Source organism: Tympanuchus pallidicinctus, unplaced genomic scaffold (genome assembly GCF_026119805.1).
Source record: "Tympanuchus pallidicinctus isolate F22 unplaced genomic scaffold, pur_lepc_1.0 scaffold25, whole genome shotgun sequence".
Classification (NCBI taxonomy): Eukaryota; Metazoa; Chordata; class Aves; order Galliformes; family Phasianidae; genus Tympanuchus; species Tympanuchus pallidicinctus.
The window spans coordinates 4,685,258-4,698,435 of record NW_026294742.1 but is presented as its reverse complement, the minus strand read 5'-3'; the positions used below and the strand labels follow the sequence as shown (position 1 = coordinate 4,698,435).

General features: G+C 40.8%; 1 protein-coding gene across 2 annotated transcripts; it reads left to right on the top strand.

The window, feature by feature from the left end:
* Window positions 1-2,318: 2,318 nt before the first annotated feature.
* Window positions 2,319-12,172, top strand: LOC128083897 (solute carrier family 2, facilitated glucose transporter member 11-like). 2 transcript variants are annotated; one of them, XM_052689508.1, is made up of 12 exons: window positions 2,322-2,456; window positions 2,756-2,854; window positions 3,629-3,789; window positions 4,539-4,663; window positions 6,113-6,242; window positions 6,387-6,535; window positions 7,093-7,280; window positions 8,338-8,448; window positions 8,531-8,632; window positions 9,678-9,753; window positions 10,655-10,782; window positions 10,935-12,172. In XM_052689508.1, exons 1-12 carry the CDS (start codon window positions 2,337-2,339, stop codon window positions 11,142-11,144), a joined length of 1,599 nt encoding a protein of 532 aa, XP_052545468.1. In that variant the 5' UTR covers window positions 2,322-2,336; the 3' UTR covers window positions 11,145-12,172. The 2 variants fall into 2 exon arrangements, with proteins under 2 accessions (XP_052545467.1, XP_052545468.1); XM_052689507.1 differs by having other exon boundaries at window positions 2,319-2,456; window positions 6,113-6,535.
* The last annotated feature ends 1,006 nt before the right edge of the window (window positions 12,173-13,178 follow it).

Below are 13,178 nucleotides of genomic sequence, written 5' to 3'. Positions count from 1 at the left end.
AGAAGTTAGTAACTGATAAGTGATCATGACATAAAATATGAGCTACGCTAAATTTATAGATTTCACTTAGGATCCTAAAAGTTTTCTTTAGTTCCAGTCTCCATGATTTTGTTTTTCAGAATTTCATTTTGAGTTTTTAATGATAGCAGACCTAAAGTGTCAAACCCAACCTAGGATAAACCGCTGGGCTCCTCTCAGAGGAGACTGGAAGGACAATGGATTGTAAATAGGATTTCTTCTTTGTGGAATTTGAAAAAAAGTCAGGCCTGATTATTTAGGTGAAAGTAGAAATGAGTCAGTCAGCTTTGCATTCCTGATACAACAGAGCAGTTTTGTTGAGTCACAAGGCATACGATTATCACAGCCACAGTTACTCATTTGGTATTCTGACTTGTAACCTGCTTCCTACCACCGTGAGCAGCTCTCCAGGAGTTGGACAACAGTGGTTGTAACCACTGAGCCAGCACACACAGAGAGAGCAGGAGGAGGGAGCTGGCAGAATGTTGTGGTCATTTGTAGGGTTTGTAAGGTTTGCTAGTTTCCAGCTGCTATTAATTCCTTTAGGAGAACTGCAGTACTGAACAGTTATAAAGCAGCACAAATACAAAGGACACAGCAGAGTGCAATAAAGGTGTTTCATGCACAGGGCACAAGGAGAAGCCAAGAGCCTGTCCTCATTTCACTTATTCTTTAGAAAGGAACAGTAAAAGTCTCCTGATCACATTAAATTTGCGGATAAAATGGAACAGTACTATTCCATAAAATCAAGTGTAGCTCAAAAACTCCAGAAAGACCCAAAAATGTCAGAGAAATGTTACTGCGATTTAGTAATTCACAGTAATTCCTGCTACTTGAGAAATTGCTGCTACTTGAGATCCTCAGCAATTATTTGGGAAGGAGAATAGGAATCACATAGAAAACCCTACGCTTTGATATGAATTGAGAAAATGTACGTATGCAATAAGTAGAAAACATTACAATTTTAAAACAATTTCAAAAATGAATTAATAGCTATGCTGCTTCTGTTTTTGTACAGTCCAAATGCTGCTGTTGTTGGCGTTCAAGAGAAAACACAAAAATGCTAAATCATTCTAAATGCTACTGCAAGCCAGGAAAAACAGCTTTGCTACGCGTTGTATAGGAACACTTGCAATTACACAAGTAACTAAGGTTTTATTATTAACATCTTTCTCTTGTCTTTAGACTCACTGCATTTGCAGTAAAATCCTCTGTCAATAATTGCATTCTGTGTTTTATGAGCTAGAAGGCCTGAGCTTAGGAATTTACTGATGGCTCCAGCATAACCCCACCGTCACATCCGCACCCAGCCCAAACCTTGGCAGTGGAGGAATGTCCCCTGGCATGACTTAGAGAAAGCAGAAGACACTGAAAGCAGGAACAGCACAGGACATCAGACATACAACAGCCCCAGGCAAACCTCTTTTTTCCAAACGTGGTCTGTAGAAGAAGCCAAGTGAAGCCACATTTCAGGTTTCACATCACCAGTGTGGAGCCTCTGGGAACCAAAGATGACTTTCCAATGGATCAACAGATGCAGCACTGGATTTGGGTCTGTTCTGTTTCTGTTATGGTCAGAGCTGAAGCCTGAGGGATGAGGAACCCAGCTGTGCCACCCTACCTCATTAAGGAGTATTTGCTCACTTTGATTACTCTCACAAGGAAGTGGATTTTAGTTACTGGTTGGTTTGGCATGGAGACTTCAGGTAGGGACACTCCATTCCAAAAGCCTCTGCCAGGGCACAACATCTCCTGGTGCCTTCTCACCATCCCTGGCCAAGTCTCACAACCACAAGACAAGAAATATTCTTCCTTGGGACAGTCTAAATGGTACATAAGTCAGAACAGCTAAATCAAGATTTGAAATGTGCTACTTCTATCTCAAGCCCAATGAAGAGCTGTGTGTTTGAGAATTTGCCCATTTTTTTCATCTAATAAAAGCTGTTTACTATGCCGGTGAATCTGAAACCGAATACAAAATCTTTACTGCTTCATAAACACAAATACCTAAATATTTTGTTAGTTGTTTTTCCCACTGAGCAGATTATAGTGGATGTTGCTCAGCTCTTATCAATGAAATAAAATATTTTACTGGTCTTGGAAAACTACTTGGATGTTTTTTTTCCTGAGCTCTCCTTTCTCTTTCCAAAGGCCAGCTACAAACTTCCTCTGTTTTGAAACCTTCCCCCTGCAGGCTGGACTAGATGCAATTATTTCCTGAAATATTTAATCCAGCATTGTTAACTTTGTCCAGCTGAAGTAAATATAAGTGAGCAAAGACGAAATAGTAAAAATTTAACCCTGCTCCCTGCAGCCAAATGCCTACTGCCATAGCAGCAGGAATGAGACAGACACAGAAGCCAAGTGATAACACAGACACTCAGTGCACTGGACAACCAGCTCCTGAGCTAGAGATGACCGGCTTCCTGGCAGACCTGGTGAGTACATGGCGAGGCACTGACATCTGGGATATTTTTGTATGCTATCAGTGCATGAAAGAAAACAAAATCACTCTCTCTCTCAGAACAACAAGGCTCCTATTTGCAAAAAGTACTTTGGAAGTGATTCTACACACTTTTTCAGGGTATTGCAGATATTTGCACTTCGCTCTGTCTTCCATCTTTGTCAGAGCCTGCCTGCAAAATCCTTGAACAAGTGAGATGCTTCTGGTGAATGAGAGGCACAATTAAGGAGCAGTCTGATGCAGCTATGAGCTTAAGATCTTCTACTTCTGCAGGTACAATACCAGGGACTCTTCCGAATGGTCATTGTCCTGGGAATAGGTGGAACATTCCAAATTGGCTTTCAAATTTCTACAATCACCTACGTGAATCAGGTAGGTAAAAGCTCACATAGACTGGTAAATGGCATCGCCACATCCCTTTCTTGGCATGCTCCTCTCTGATTGTTAGCAAGGATTTAATCACTATATTCTCCTCTTATGATTAATTCCCATTACTATGCTATTGTGTAAAGTAGAACATGTGAAACTGTTGAAAACAGAAGAAAATAGAGAGATCTGCAACTTGTTGTTAATAGAACTGTTCCTCAAAAAAAGCACTGACAGGTGTGCTGCAAGTTTACAGGGAGACGGATGTCCCATGTGGCTACTCCAGTGATACCATATGACACTCTCAGAGCTTACCCATCTTCACATAGGGAAGTCAAACAGAACAAGTGAACTGTGCTCTAACTGCTTCTCTCCACTGACCACAGGTAAAACTTCCATTTGAGACACTGGAACTTAAAGGAAGACATTATCATTTAGTAGAAATCACCTTATGGCAGAAGTGTTACTTTCAGGCTTGAGAGCACAGAGTTCTAAGTCAGAAAGGATTTAGAAACTGCAGTGATCAGGTGCAGTTCCTCGTTACAGGTCTGTGTCTTAGCACCTCAAATTTCAAGGACAGCCAAGCAAAGAATGACCTCCTAGTAACAAGGAATCAACGTAGCATGCTCTATTACTTCATGCCTCTTGGCTAATGCAAACTTTTAGAGTCTATGTGAAATAGAGACTTTATCTAAAGCAACAAAGTTATGTTATAAATGTAACAAAATACATGCTGTGGAGTCAAAGTTATTGTTAATGATCCTTTTTTCTCTGTCTCAGCATGTTAAGGCTTTCATTAATGAAACCTGGCTGGAGCGATACGGCTACCCCATCCATCAGGATAACCTCTTGTTCCTGTGGTCTCTCATCGTGTCCATCCTTGGTATAGGAGGTCTCTTGGGTGCTTCAGGAAGTAGATACCTGACTGTCAAGTATGGCAAGTATGTATTTTTAATGAGAATTTGTCAACTGAATCTTAATTTAAGGAAATTACTGTTGAGGTTTTTAAAGTTTTTAAATGTGAGACTGATTTAAAGGTACAGTAACAGCAGTACACAGCCAGCTTGGCAGTGATGCCAAGTTGCTGCTTCTTGCCTGTATCCTGTGGCACTAGCTAACCAATGATGTTTCCAGCCTGCCACACGAGATGCAGTTACTGAGGCTGGATTCAACTGGAAAAGTAGCTCCCAGCTGAAGGCAGAGGGGTTTTCTGGAGATGCTACTCACAGCACAGCAGCGTTGAGATGCTCCTAGGTGCTACATCAATGCCACATTGCTCCCCTTCTCTATTTCACTCTCCCTGGTTTACTGGGAAATGAACTTCAACGTGTGACCCAGAAGGGACACGGTACAGGCTGCAGGTCCTGTCCCAGAAGTCACAGTGCTCACACATGCCTTCCAGGGAATTTGGAAGTAACCTTTTTTCCAGTGCCTTTTTCTGCCAACCTTGGCTATAGCGAATTCTCCCTGTTCAGATCCTGAGCTAGCTGGATGCCAATATAACTCTGTGTAAGAGGGGCACAGAGTGTCCAGAGCCAATAGTGTAGAAGGACCTATATTGTGTGGGACCACACATGCATAACTTGACAAACTTAGCAAGATGACTTCATCCTGTGCTCCCGTGTTGCAGGAACTCAAATGCCATTTCTCTCCTGATCTACAAAAATGTCTTATTTGCTTGCATTTACAGAAAAAAATGCCTCCTGTGCAACAATCTATTAATGATAACTGCAGCATCTATCATGGGCTGCAGCAAAATGTCCAAGTCCTTCGAGATGATTCTCATTGGACGCTTCCTATGTGGTGTAAGTGTAGGTAAGTGATTTCTCCCACAGGTTAAATATTACATCCTTATTCAAGATAGATAACCTTTCACTAAGAATTTAAAGTCCATACATCTTTGTCAGAAGATATTCTACATCAACCAACTGTAAGGAGTACAGTTATAAATAATTTTGAAGATACCAAATTAAATTGAGCTTTGCCAAGTGCATAAATATCCAGAGCTGTCACAAATGTTCTGACACGACTGAAAACTTTTCTAGTGGAGAAATAGATATAGTATTACTTTAATTTTGGTGGACAGTATTCAGAATTGTATGGAATACAGTTTAAATCTAGTCCTCTCATTTGGCTTCAGAGAAACAGACCATTCAAAGTCATGGCCATTTCATTTTGACTCTGAGCATATTTCAGGAATGCTCTACAAGGGTGTTCAACCTGCTTCAGAGCAGAAAGTCCTTGGGGTTAGTGAAAGGAGCTGGACACAGTCCAGTAAAATCACTGCCTGCAGGTAGTCCATGTGCAGGGAAAATAACCTGTGCTAGTGTCAGTACCTCTTGTATTTGTTTCCTACACAAAATGTTGCTTTTCCATTTAGTTTTGGATATTCGCAAGGATGCCTTTTTTTTAAAAAAAACTTATTTAAGTAAGTGTCTATTTTTCAAATAACCGAGTTCTGTAAATTACTGACATACAGATGTATTGAAGAACATTATTTCAAGGACTGCTCAGCCACAGTCACCCTGCTATGATCTAGAACCCACATCTTGTGTCATGTAAAGACCTAATTGTTGCTATGAAGACTGCACATCTCCACCATTTTGCCAACACATAAAGACAGGAGCAGAAACTGTTTAGATTAGAGGGGCTGTGACTATCATATCAAGAAAATACTCTAGTTCACAGACTAGATTTCAGAATTCCTGAGCCATTTAGTACTTCACTGGTAGCTGTAATACCAACTCTGCTTCAAATCATCAAAATTATTGCTGTACATTGAAAAGAAATACTTGCATCTTCTCTCAAGTCATGTACAAACCGACACTGAAGCACCATATACTTTTACCCACTATGGATCTACCACAGCAGCTCTTCTATAACATCATTTCAAACAGGGCTGAGATTATGTACATTAACTACAAGCAAATGAAACACTACTCGCAGTTTAGTTACTCAGCTTTTGCATATTCTCTTTTAAAATGTATTAAGACTCAAAAGAGACATGATGATGAGGCAACACCCCACAGGCGTACAGTTCTTAAGGTCAGGAAACTGCACTGTTCAAAGAGGACAGGAACCACTTCTGTAGAAAGGGTTAGAAAGCCTGTACTTCAAAATCTCATGCCCAGGCTGAGGTATGAGAAACAATTTGGTGCACGAGGCAGCTATATTCTGTGCTGCTTAGTTATTTACATTCCATTTTATTTCCCATGGTTATGAATGTCTTCTTCTTCTCTCCCATAATTTCCTCTTCACCTCAAGGCTTTTCTACTCCTCTGCATCATCAGTATGTTGGGGAAATTTCCCCTAGGAAGCTACGTGGATTTGCAAACTCTACTGCCTCTTTCTTTTGGTCACTGGGAAAAGCCGTAGGGCAAATTGCAGGACAAAGGTATAGTACAACTGATTTGCAACCCAGTTCATATCTGGATCCCTCCATCTTTTGCTTCTTCTGCTTTTCCATCAATTTCTTTCTCTTCTCAAAAACCAATGTAATGAATTTTTATTCTACACATGCTTGTTTTATTCCTGCCAGGGAGCTGCTGGGCAGCCAGTCCCGGTGGCCCATGCTGATGGCCTCCTGTGGAATTCCTGCACTGGTCCAGCTGTTCACTCTGCCCTTCTTCCCTGAATCCCCGCCATATCTCCTCATGCATAAAGGAGACCAGGAAGGCTGCAAGAAAGGTAACTGAGTGCTCTGTGTTCCTGTTCCTTCCTTGGCTTTCAGTTAGTTTGTGAATTTTCTCTCCCAGTGCAGAAAAAAGTTTCTCCCTGCTCATTTCTGAGATGACTCTGAATACCCACTAAGTACATTTTTGTTGTAGTCCTCATAGAGAATACAAAACTACTCCTCTAATACAAAATCTTTCATAATAAGCTGTTATGCTCTGAGCAGTATAAATGGTTAATGCTAAATGACAAATGACAAATGGCAGTTTGCACTTCAGGGCTCCACAGGGCACCACTCAACTCTATTGGCTGTGTACCAAGCTTGTACCCTGAGAGAACGAGGAAGGGATTAATGCGGACCCACGAGCAGGGAGGAATCATTGTGCACCTCACTAAGCCCCTCTCTCTGAACAAGCCCCTCTGTGAAAGAGGGGACAGGGCTCTGGAATACACCATAGGACATCTTTGCCTCACACTGCAGATCCAGCCCACACAGCCCACTTAAACTTCTCAGTCACCAAACAAAAGAGACAAATTAACATGGCAGGTCTCACTCTCCTTCTCCTCTACAGCCATAAGGCAGCTTTGGGGTGAAGGCCATCACCAAGCAGAGATTGATGACATCATGAAAGAGAAGGCAACAGTGAAAAACATCAAGATCTTGAGTGTCCTGGAGCTAATGAAAGAACCAGCTATCCGCTGGCAGCTGTACATGATAATTATTCTGACCGCCTCAGTTCAGCTGTGTGGCATCAATGCAGTTGAGTGCATTTCCCCCTTAAAGTCTCAAAACATTTACAGCAGCCTTAAAGAAGACATCATAGCTCTCAAGATCTCCTTTCATTTTTCCCAGGTTTCCCAGGCCATTATGTGGTATCTGCCAACCCTTCTACACAGCAGCAGCTGCTTGCAGAGCTTGGCCAGGCTCTCCATATGACATCTTGCCCAGCTCTTGGTCACTGCTGGAGTTACCACTCTCAGTATTTATTTATTTATCAGCCATTTTTGGCAGCTGCTGTGAGGGCCCAGAATCTGTTCCTACAACAAGCCCACTCTCTCTTGGCAAAATCTACAGCACAATCTTATGTTACTGCTCCCATGAGTCAGCATTCTAAGGAGGACACATGGGATGGCAATATGCTCACTCTACCTTTAGCCATTAAAGCATGCTCACGGTTCTGGCAGCTTCTGCAATCCTCCCTGTCTTCTTCAGATCAGAACTTTTCTGAGATCATTTTGAAGCCACAGCTTTGCAATTTTCTGCATGATTCTTCCACATCTAACTTCACGCTGCAGCAATATCTGTGAAGGAAACACACAGTTGAGTCTAACACAGTTCAAACTGAAATCTGTATCATCTTAGCAAATCTCCAAATACAGAAGAGATACTTTAAAAGAAAAGATGTCTGTTTTACTTCCTCATGATTCCATAACCCACGCTCTTCTTTCTTGAGAAGGAGGAGTATGTCCTACAACATTGTTCTTGGATGGGCTCCATAAGTGACAATATAACTGGCTGTTTATGAATGCACCTAAATGAGGTCTATGCAAACCTAATTACAGCAGCTGGAGATCTGTTTATCACAGAACTTTATCTTTCATCAAATTAATTAATTTGATAATGTTTTACAATGTTTTTGTCTGCCAATAAAGTGAATACTACCAGAAAGAGTGCACAACTCTTACTCAAAAGCCGAGCTGCATGATCCTTGGCTGCCAGCTCCTATCCAGGTCAGTGTCACACACAGACATGGGTAAGAAATCATATTCTTTCTTCTCTTACTGTTCTGTGTTTGTTGGTTTTTTTTCTCCTCTAGATTTATTTTTATACTTTTGAAGTCCTCCAGGCAGCTGGCTTTGAGGAAAGAATGGTCTACTATATGACCCTCTCTATTGGACTTGCAGAACTCTTAGCCACTGTAGTCTGTGTAAGCCAAGTCATGTTACTATGGGAATGCATCACTGTTTGCTTTTCTGGCACTGACACCAGCTGTGATTTCTGTCCCTCAGAGCTCCATCATTGAGCGACTGGGCAGGAAAACACTCATAAGAGGAGGTTACTTCATCATGGGTTCACTGCTAGCTGTAATCACAGTGACCCTCTCCCTACAGGTGAGGAAACTCTTCTCCTGGTAGTTCTCTTTCCATTATCTATTCTGTTCTATTCGTACCTATGCTCATAGGTAGAAACGTGCTTCTGAGAAAGGAATGTGAAGCTCAGAAGTTCTCAAATAACCCTCTGCACATAGGATTAATCTTTCTCTCAGCAAATACTGTCTGCACTCCTGCCTCCCTTTAAGCAAGACTATAGCAAGGAGTGCACAAAGCACAGAGAAGGTAGCCTTGATTCCTGATATCCTCAGGCTGCAAACACTGAACACTGGTCAGCACGGATCAAAATGCAGTCATAGGGAAACTGTCCTTTCTAATTATGCATTTCTTAATAAGTTACAATTAACAATTAAAAAACCAGACTCTTTGAAGTTCAGCTTTGCTGCAGATTTCCCTGGGAATGCACATACTGGTTCATGGACTGTAGAGCATTTCAATTTTTTATTACCATGTCAGTGATGTAATTTCTTCAGAAACAGTTCTCCTGGGTTACCAGTATTCATCTAAGAGCTGTTCAGTAGATACTACTGCAAAATTAACATTGAAGCAAGGTGGCAGCAGACTTCCATTTCTGTTTCAATCATGAAGGGTCTTGGATATAGGAGAGACCTTTTCCTAAAGCACTGTGTCCTGTATCTTCTTGACTAAGATCTACTCCTTTTCAGTAGAAATTGTTCTAGCTATTACCCTGTCAAAAGCAAAGAAAGATATAACTTGGCCTTCCCATATCTCTAAGGGTTAGGGGAAGCACTGTGGGATCAAGGAGAAAGGAGGACATGGTGGAAAAGTACTACTCAGACATCCTTTATTTGAAGGCATCTAAGCTTGACAGTTGCTCTGCATCAGCAAACTTGATTGTCTGCACACCTAACAAAAATCTCAGGGCTCTGTCCATAGGAAGAAGGACTCACATTTCTCTTCCAGTTCTCACACACCATATGTTTTTTATTGAAGTAACAGTGTCAGAAAACTTTTCTAACCTACAGGTATTCACAGATTTCACTCATAAATTGTTTTTTTTCTTTGTTTTGTCGTGTTTTCCCAGGATTGGTATTTCTGGATGCCATACTGCAGCCTCTGTCTGATTATCTTATTTGTAGTTGTCTTTGGGCTTGGGCCAGGTGAGTACTGCATTCCAAAGAAGTAAAAGAATCAAGTCATGTTCCCTTACAAATATGGCTGGGGAAATATTGCATTATATAGCATGCAGCATTTCACAAAGGTGAGTTCATTTAACCTGACCTTGTAGTCACATAAGCATCGTGGGTCCAGTCAGTGGCCAGAAACTGCAATGCCATCAGGTTTGAGTTTTTATAACGAGAGACTGATGAAAAGAGAGAGCAAAAAGTATTCACCAAAAAATCATAGAGAAACAGAGTGAAAGTAGATTTTTTAGAAACAATTAAAAAAAAAAGAAGAGAGAAAAAGAAACCCAAGGATACTTTTAAATTCCTTGTCGTATACTCTCACATTGTATCCCACATAAACAGCAGCATAGATGACCTACTTCAGATTAACTCTTTTCCTAATCTATACTACCAACTCCTTGTGAACTTAAAAAGCTTATTTATTTTTAAAATACTTGCCTTCTCACACAGTAGGTGAAATTATTTACCTAACTCAAAGCCGGCCAAAGTTCTGTGACTTCAAGATCATAACTGAAATGCCCAGGAAGTGAATCTGGAAAGACTGCTTATCACTGATCTAGCAATATCATACTGGGAATTCTTGCTTGTAGTAATAATTGGTATTTCACTCCTATGCAGCTTTTTTCATGAGAAGATGTCAGATTTTTTGAAATGCTAACTGCTCAATTCTTAAATCTTCCCAATAAAATTTGTTTGAAGAAAGTAATATTTAAATAAAGTGATGTCTAACAGTTTATAAGATGCCACAAACACTTTCTTTTCTAAAAGAAAAGAGTCTCTTGAATGCCGGCCAACAGCAGTAGCATCTTTTTGAAGATCCAAACCTTCAAATCAAACACACTGAGAAGTAAATCTTACTCCTCTTCCTTTTTAGGTGGTGCCACAGTTTCCATGAGGGTTGAAATTTTCAATCTGTCCTGTAGACCACCCGCCTTTGTGATCAGTTCAGTTTTCAATTGGCTGGGTGTCTTTGTGATTGGAACAACCTTCCCATTCATCGTGGTGAGTGACACCCCAGGGCGCTCCCCAGGCGAGCCATGCTCCAGAGCTGGCCATGGGAGTTGGAAGAAGAGCAGCAGGAGACGTCTCGAGAATGTGACAAACACAAAGATGTGCTCATCTTGCTCTCTTTCTCACTCTGCTCTTCCCTGCAGGAAGGACTCAAGCACTTCTGTTTCCTCATCTTTATAGGGGTACTTTTCTCTTCAGCAACGTTTTTCCACCTGTTCCTTCCAGAAACAAAAGGGAAGTCAATTGTGGAAATAACAGAAGAGTTTGATAAGCTAAACTTCAGAAAGAAGCATGTTTCAGCAACTCCAAACCATGTCATGGAGGAGGGTTACACCTTCTGCACCAGGCTGTGACTGGCTGGTACAGAGGTAGCAAGCATTCTTAAAAGGAAGAAAGAAAATACATTTGTTGTTCTCTGGTTTGTATGTTGGTCAAATGGACTATCAGCTTTTATTACCCATCACCTACGAGGCTTTTCCTTTGCCAAAACAGCACGGTTCTAAAGCACTCCACTCTGGGCAGCTTAGAAAAGGGATGATGGCTTATATTAGCGGAATAGACTCGTCTAACTCATGCACATCTTGGCTCAACTTGCTGATGTGTAAATCTCTTCTATAATGGAGCAATTAATACACACTGAAACTGCATGTAGAATTTCTAAACATTCTGCTGACCACACAGAAAAAGAAGACTTATGGTCCCTTCTCTCTCTCTGAGTCATGAGTTTGTATTTACAACCCTGAAATAGCAATAGTAAAGTTCTTGGCTTGCTATCTCTGGCTAGATTTCAGTTCACAACAGATTAAAGAAAAAGAAATAACAGAATAGGACAGAGTCTTTGTTTCTTTAGACTGAACAACCACATCTTTCCAGATTCCTGTACTTAATGCCACAATTTCCTTCTGTTATCAGACTTTCACTCTAGTTTGTCAAAATTCAGAGCTTTTGGGTTTTAAACTTTCGATATCAGCAGCTCTCCTTGCTGAGAATTGCATTGAATTATTTTATTTAAAATAAAAAAAAAAAGAAAGAAAATCCATCACTTGATTCTAAAATCAGATTTGTTCACAAAATGGATAAAGAATGAGTAAAAAAATTCCTATACAGCTTTATTTGTTTCAGTGGCAATACAGCTAATGAAGTCACAGATGGAAACCCACTGTCAGAAAACAGAAGCACGGGGAGTCCTTTCAGATCCTCAGTGCTATCGCCCCATCAGCACCATCACTCTAAGCCTGTTGCTACCCCTCCAGGATCAGAGTGCCCACAATTACCTTGAGGGCAGTGAAACACAGAGCAATATGCAGCGGAGTGCAATATGCAAAGTAAAATCTACACCCTAGATGTGCATAATAAAATAAATGTTCCTTTTTATCTCTGATACTGCTTTGACTGGTGTGTTTACTTCAACTCCAATGTCAGCTATTCAAAATACGAATTCTGCCGTTCATCTTAACTGCTGCTTACCTTTCATTGGAAACGTTACACATAATAAAAATGGCAGATGAACTTGGAATAATACTTCTGGCTTCCACAAGTGTTTCTTTCCCAACAATAGGACATCCCTCAGGAACAGCTGACTAGAAAAAAACTATTGGTGTGCAGATCCTTCCATGACTGGGATTTTTTGTTGTTTGTTTCGTACTGAAGAGCACTTAAGACTTCTCACCAAAAGATAATCTATGAAACATGGAGAACTCTAGAATGAGAAAAGCCCCAAAATTTTGCAGTGTTCTGTATATGTGTTTATATACACCCAGGCTGGATGGGGTTGTGAGCAGCCTGGTCTATTGGGAGGTGTTCCTGCCTATAGCAATGGGGTTGGAACTAGGTGATCTTAAGGGTCCTTTCCAACCAAACCATTCTAAGATTCTAGGATTCTATGTATAACAACATAAATAGAAACCAATGACTATTAGTCATTTGGAGACAAGTCTTTCCTTGTAGAAATCTCAACTTTGGTAAAACAGAATTATCTTTTCCTAACCCGTCAGTCTGAGCACACACTTCAGTGCAACAATACCCCAAATCTTTGGAAACATAAGCAGAGTGTCATCATGTAGCACTGCTGGGTTGACTCTCCAGTGAGCCACTCCTCTGATCTGTTATTCATTAGATGTTTTTAGGAAAGTCTTCTCCATATGATCCTTAACAGGAACTGAGCGGATGCCCTATGGAACATTAATGTGACAACAAAGTGGAACAGCTATTTGGAGCACAGGTCAACCTTTGCCTGTGCTCAGTGGAGCGAGCTGCATTCTGGCAACAGCCTGGTCAAGGGATGAAAAAGCAAAAATGTATAGTTCAAATACTGGTTCTGTACTGTACTGAGTACAAATACTCAAAGCTGGAGTATCTGCAATAATTCATAGCATAGAACACGTTGG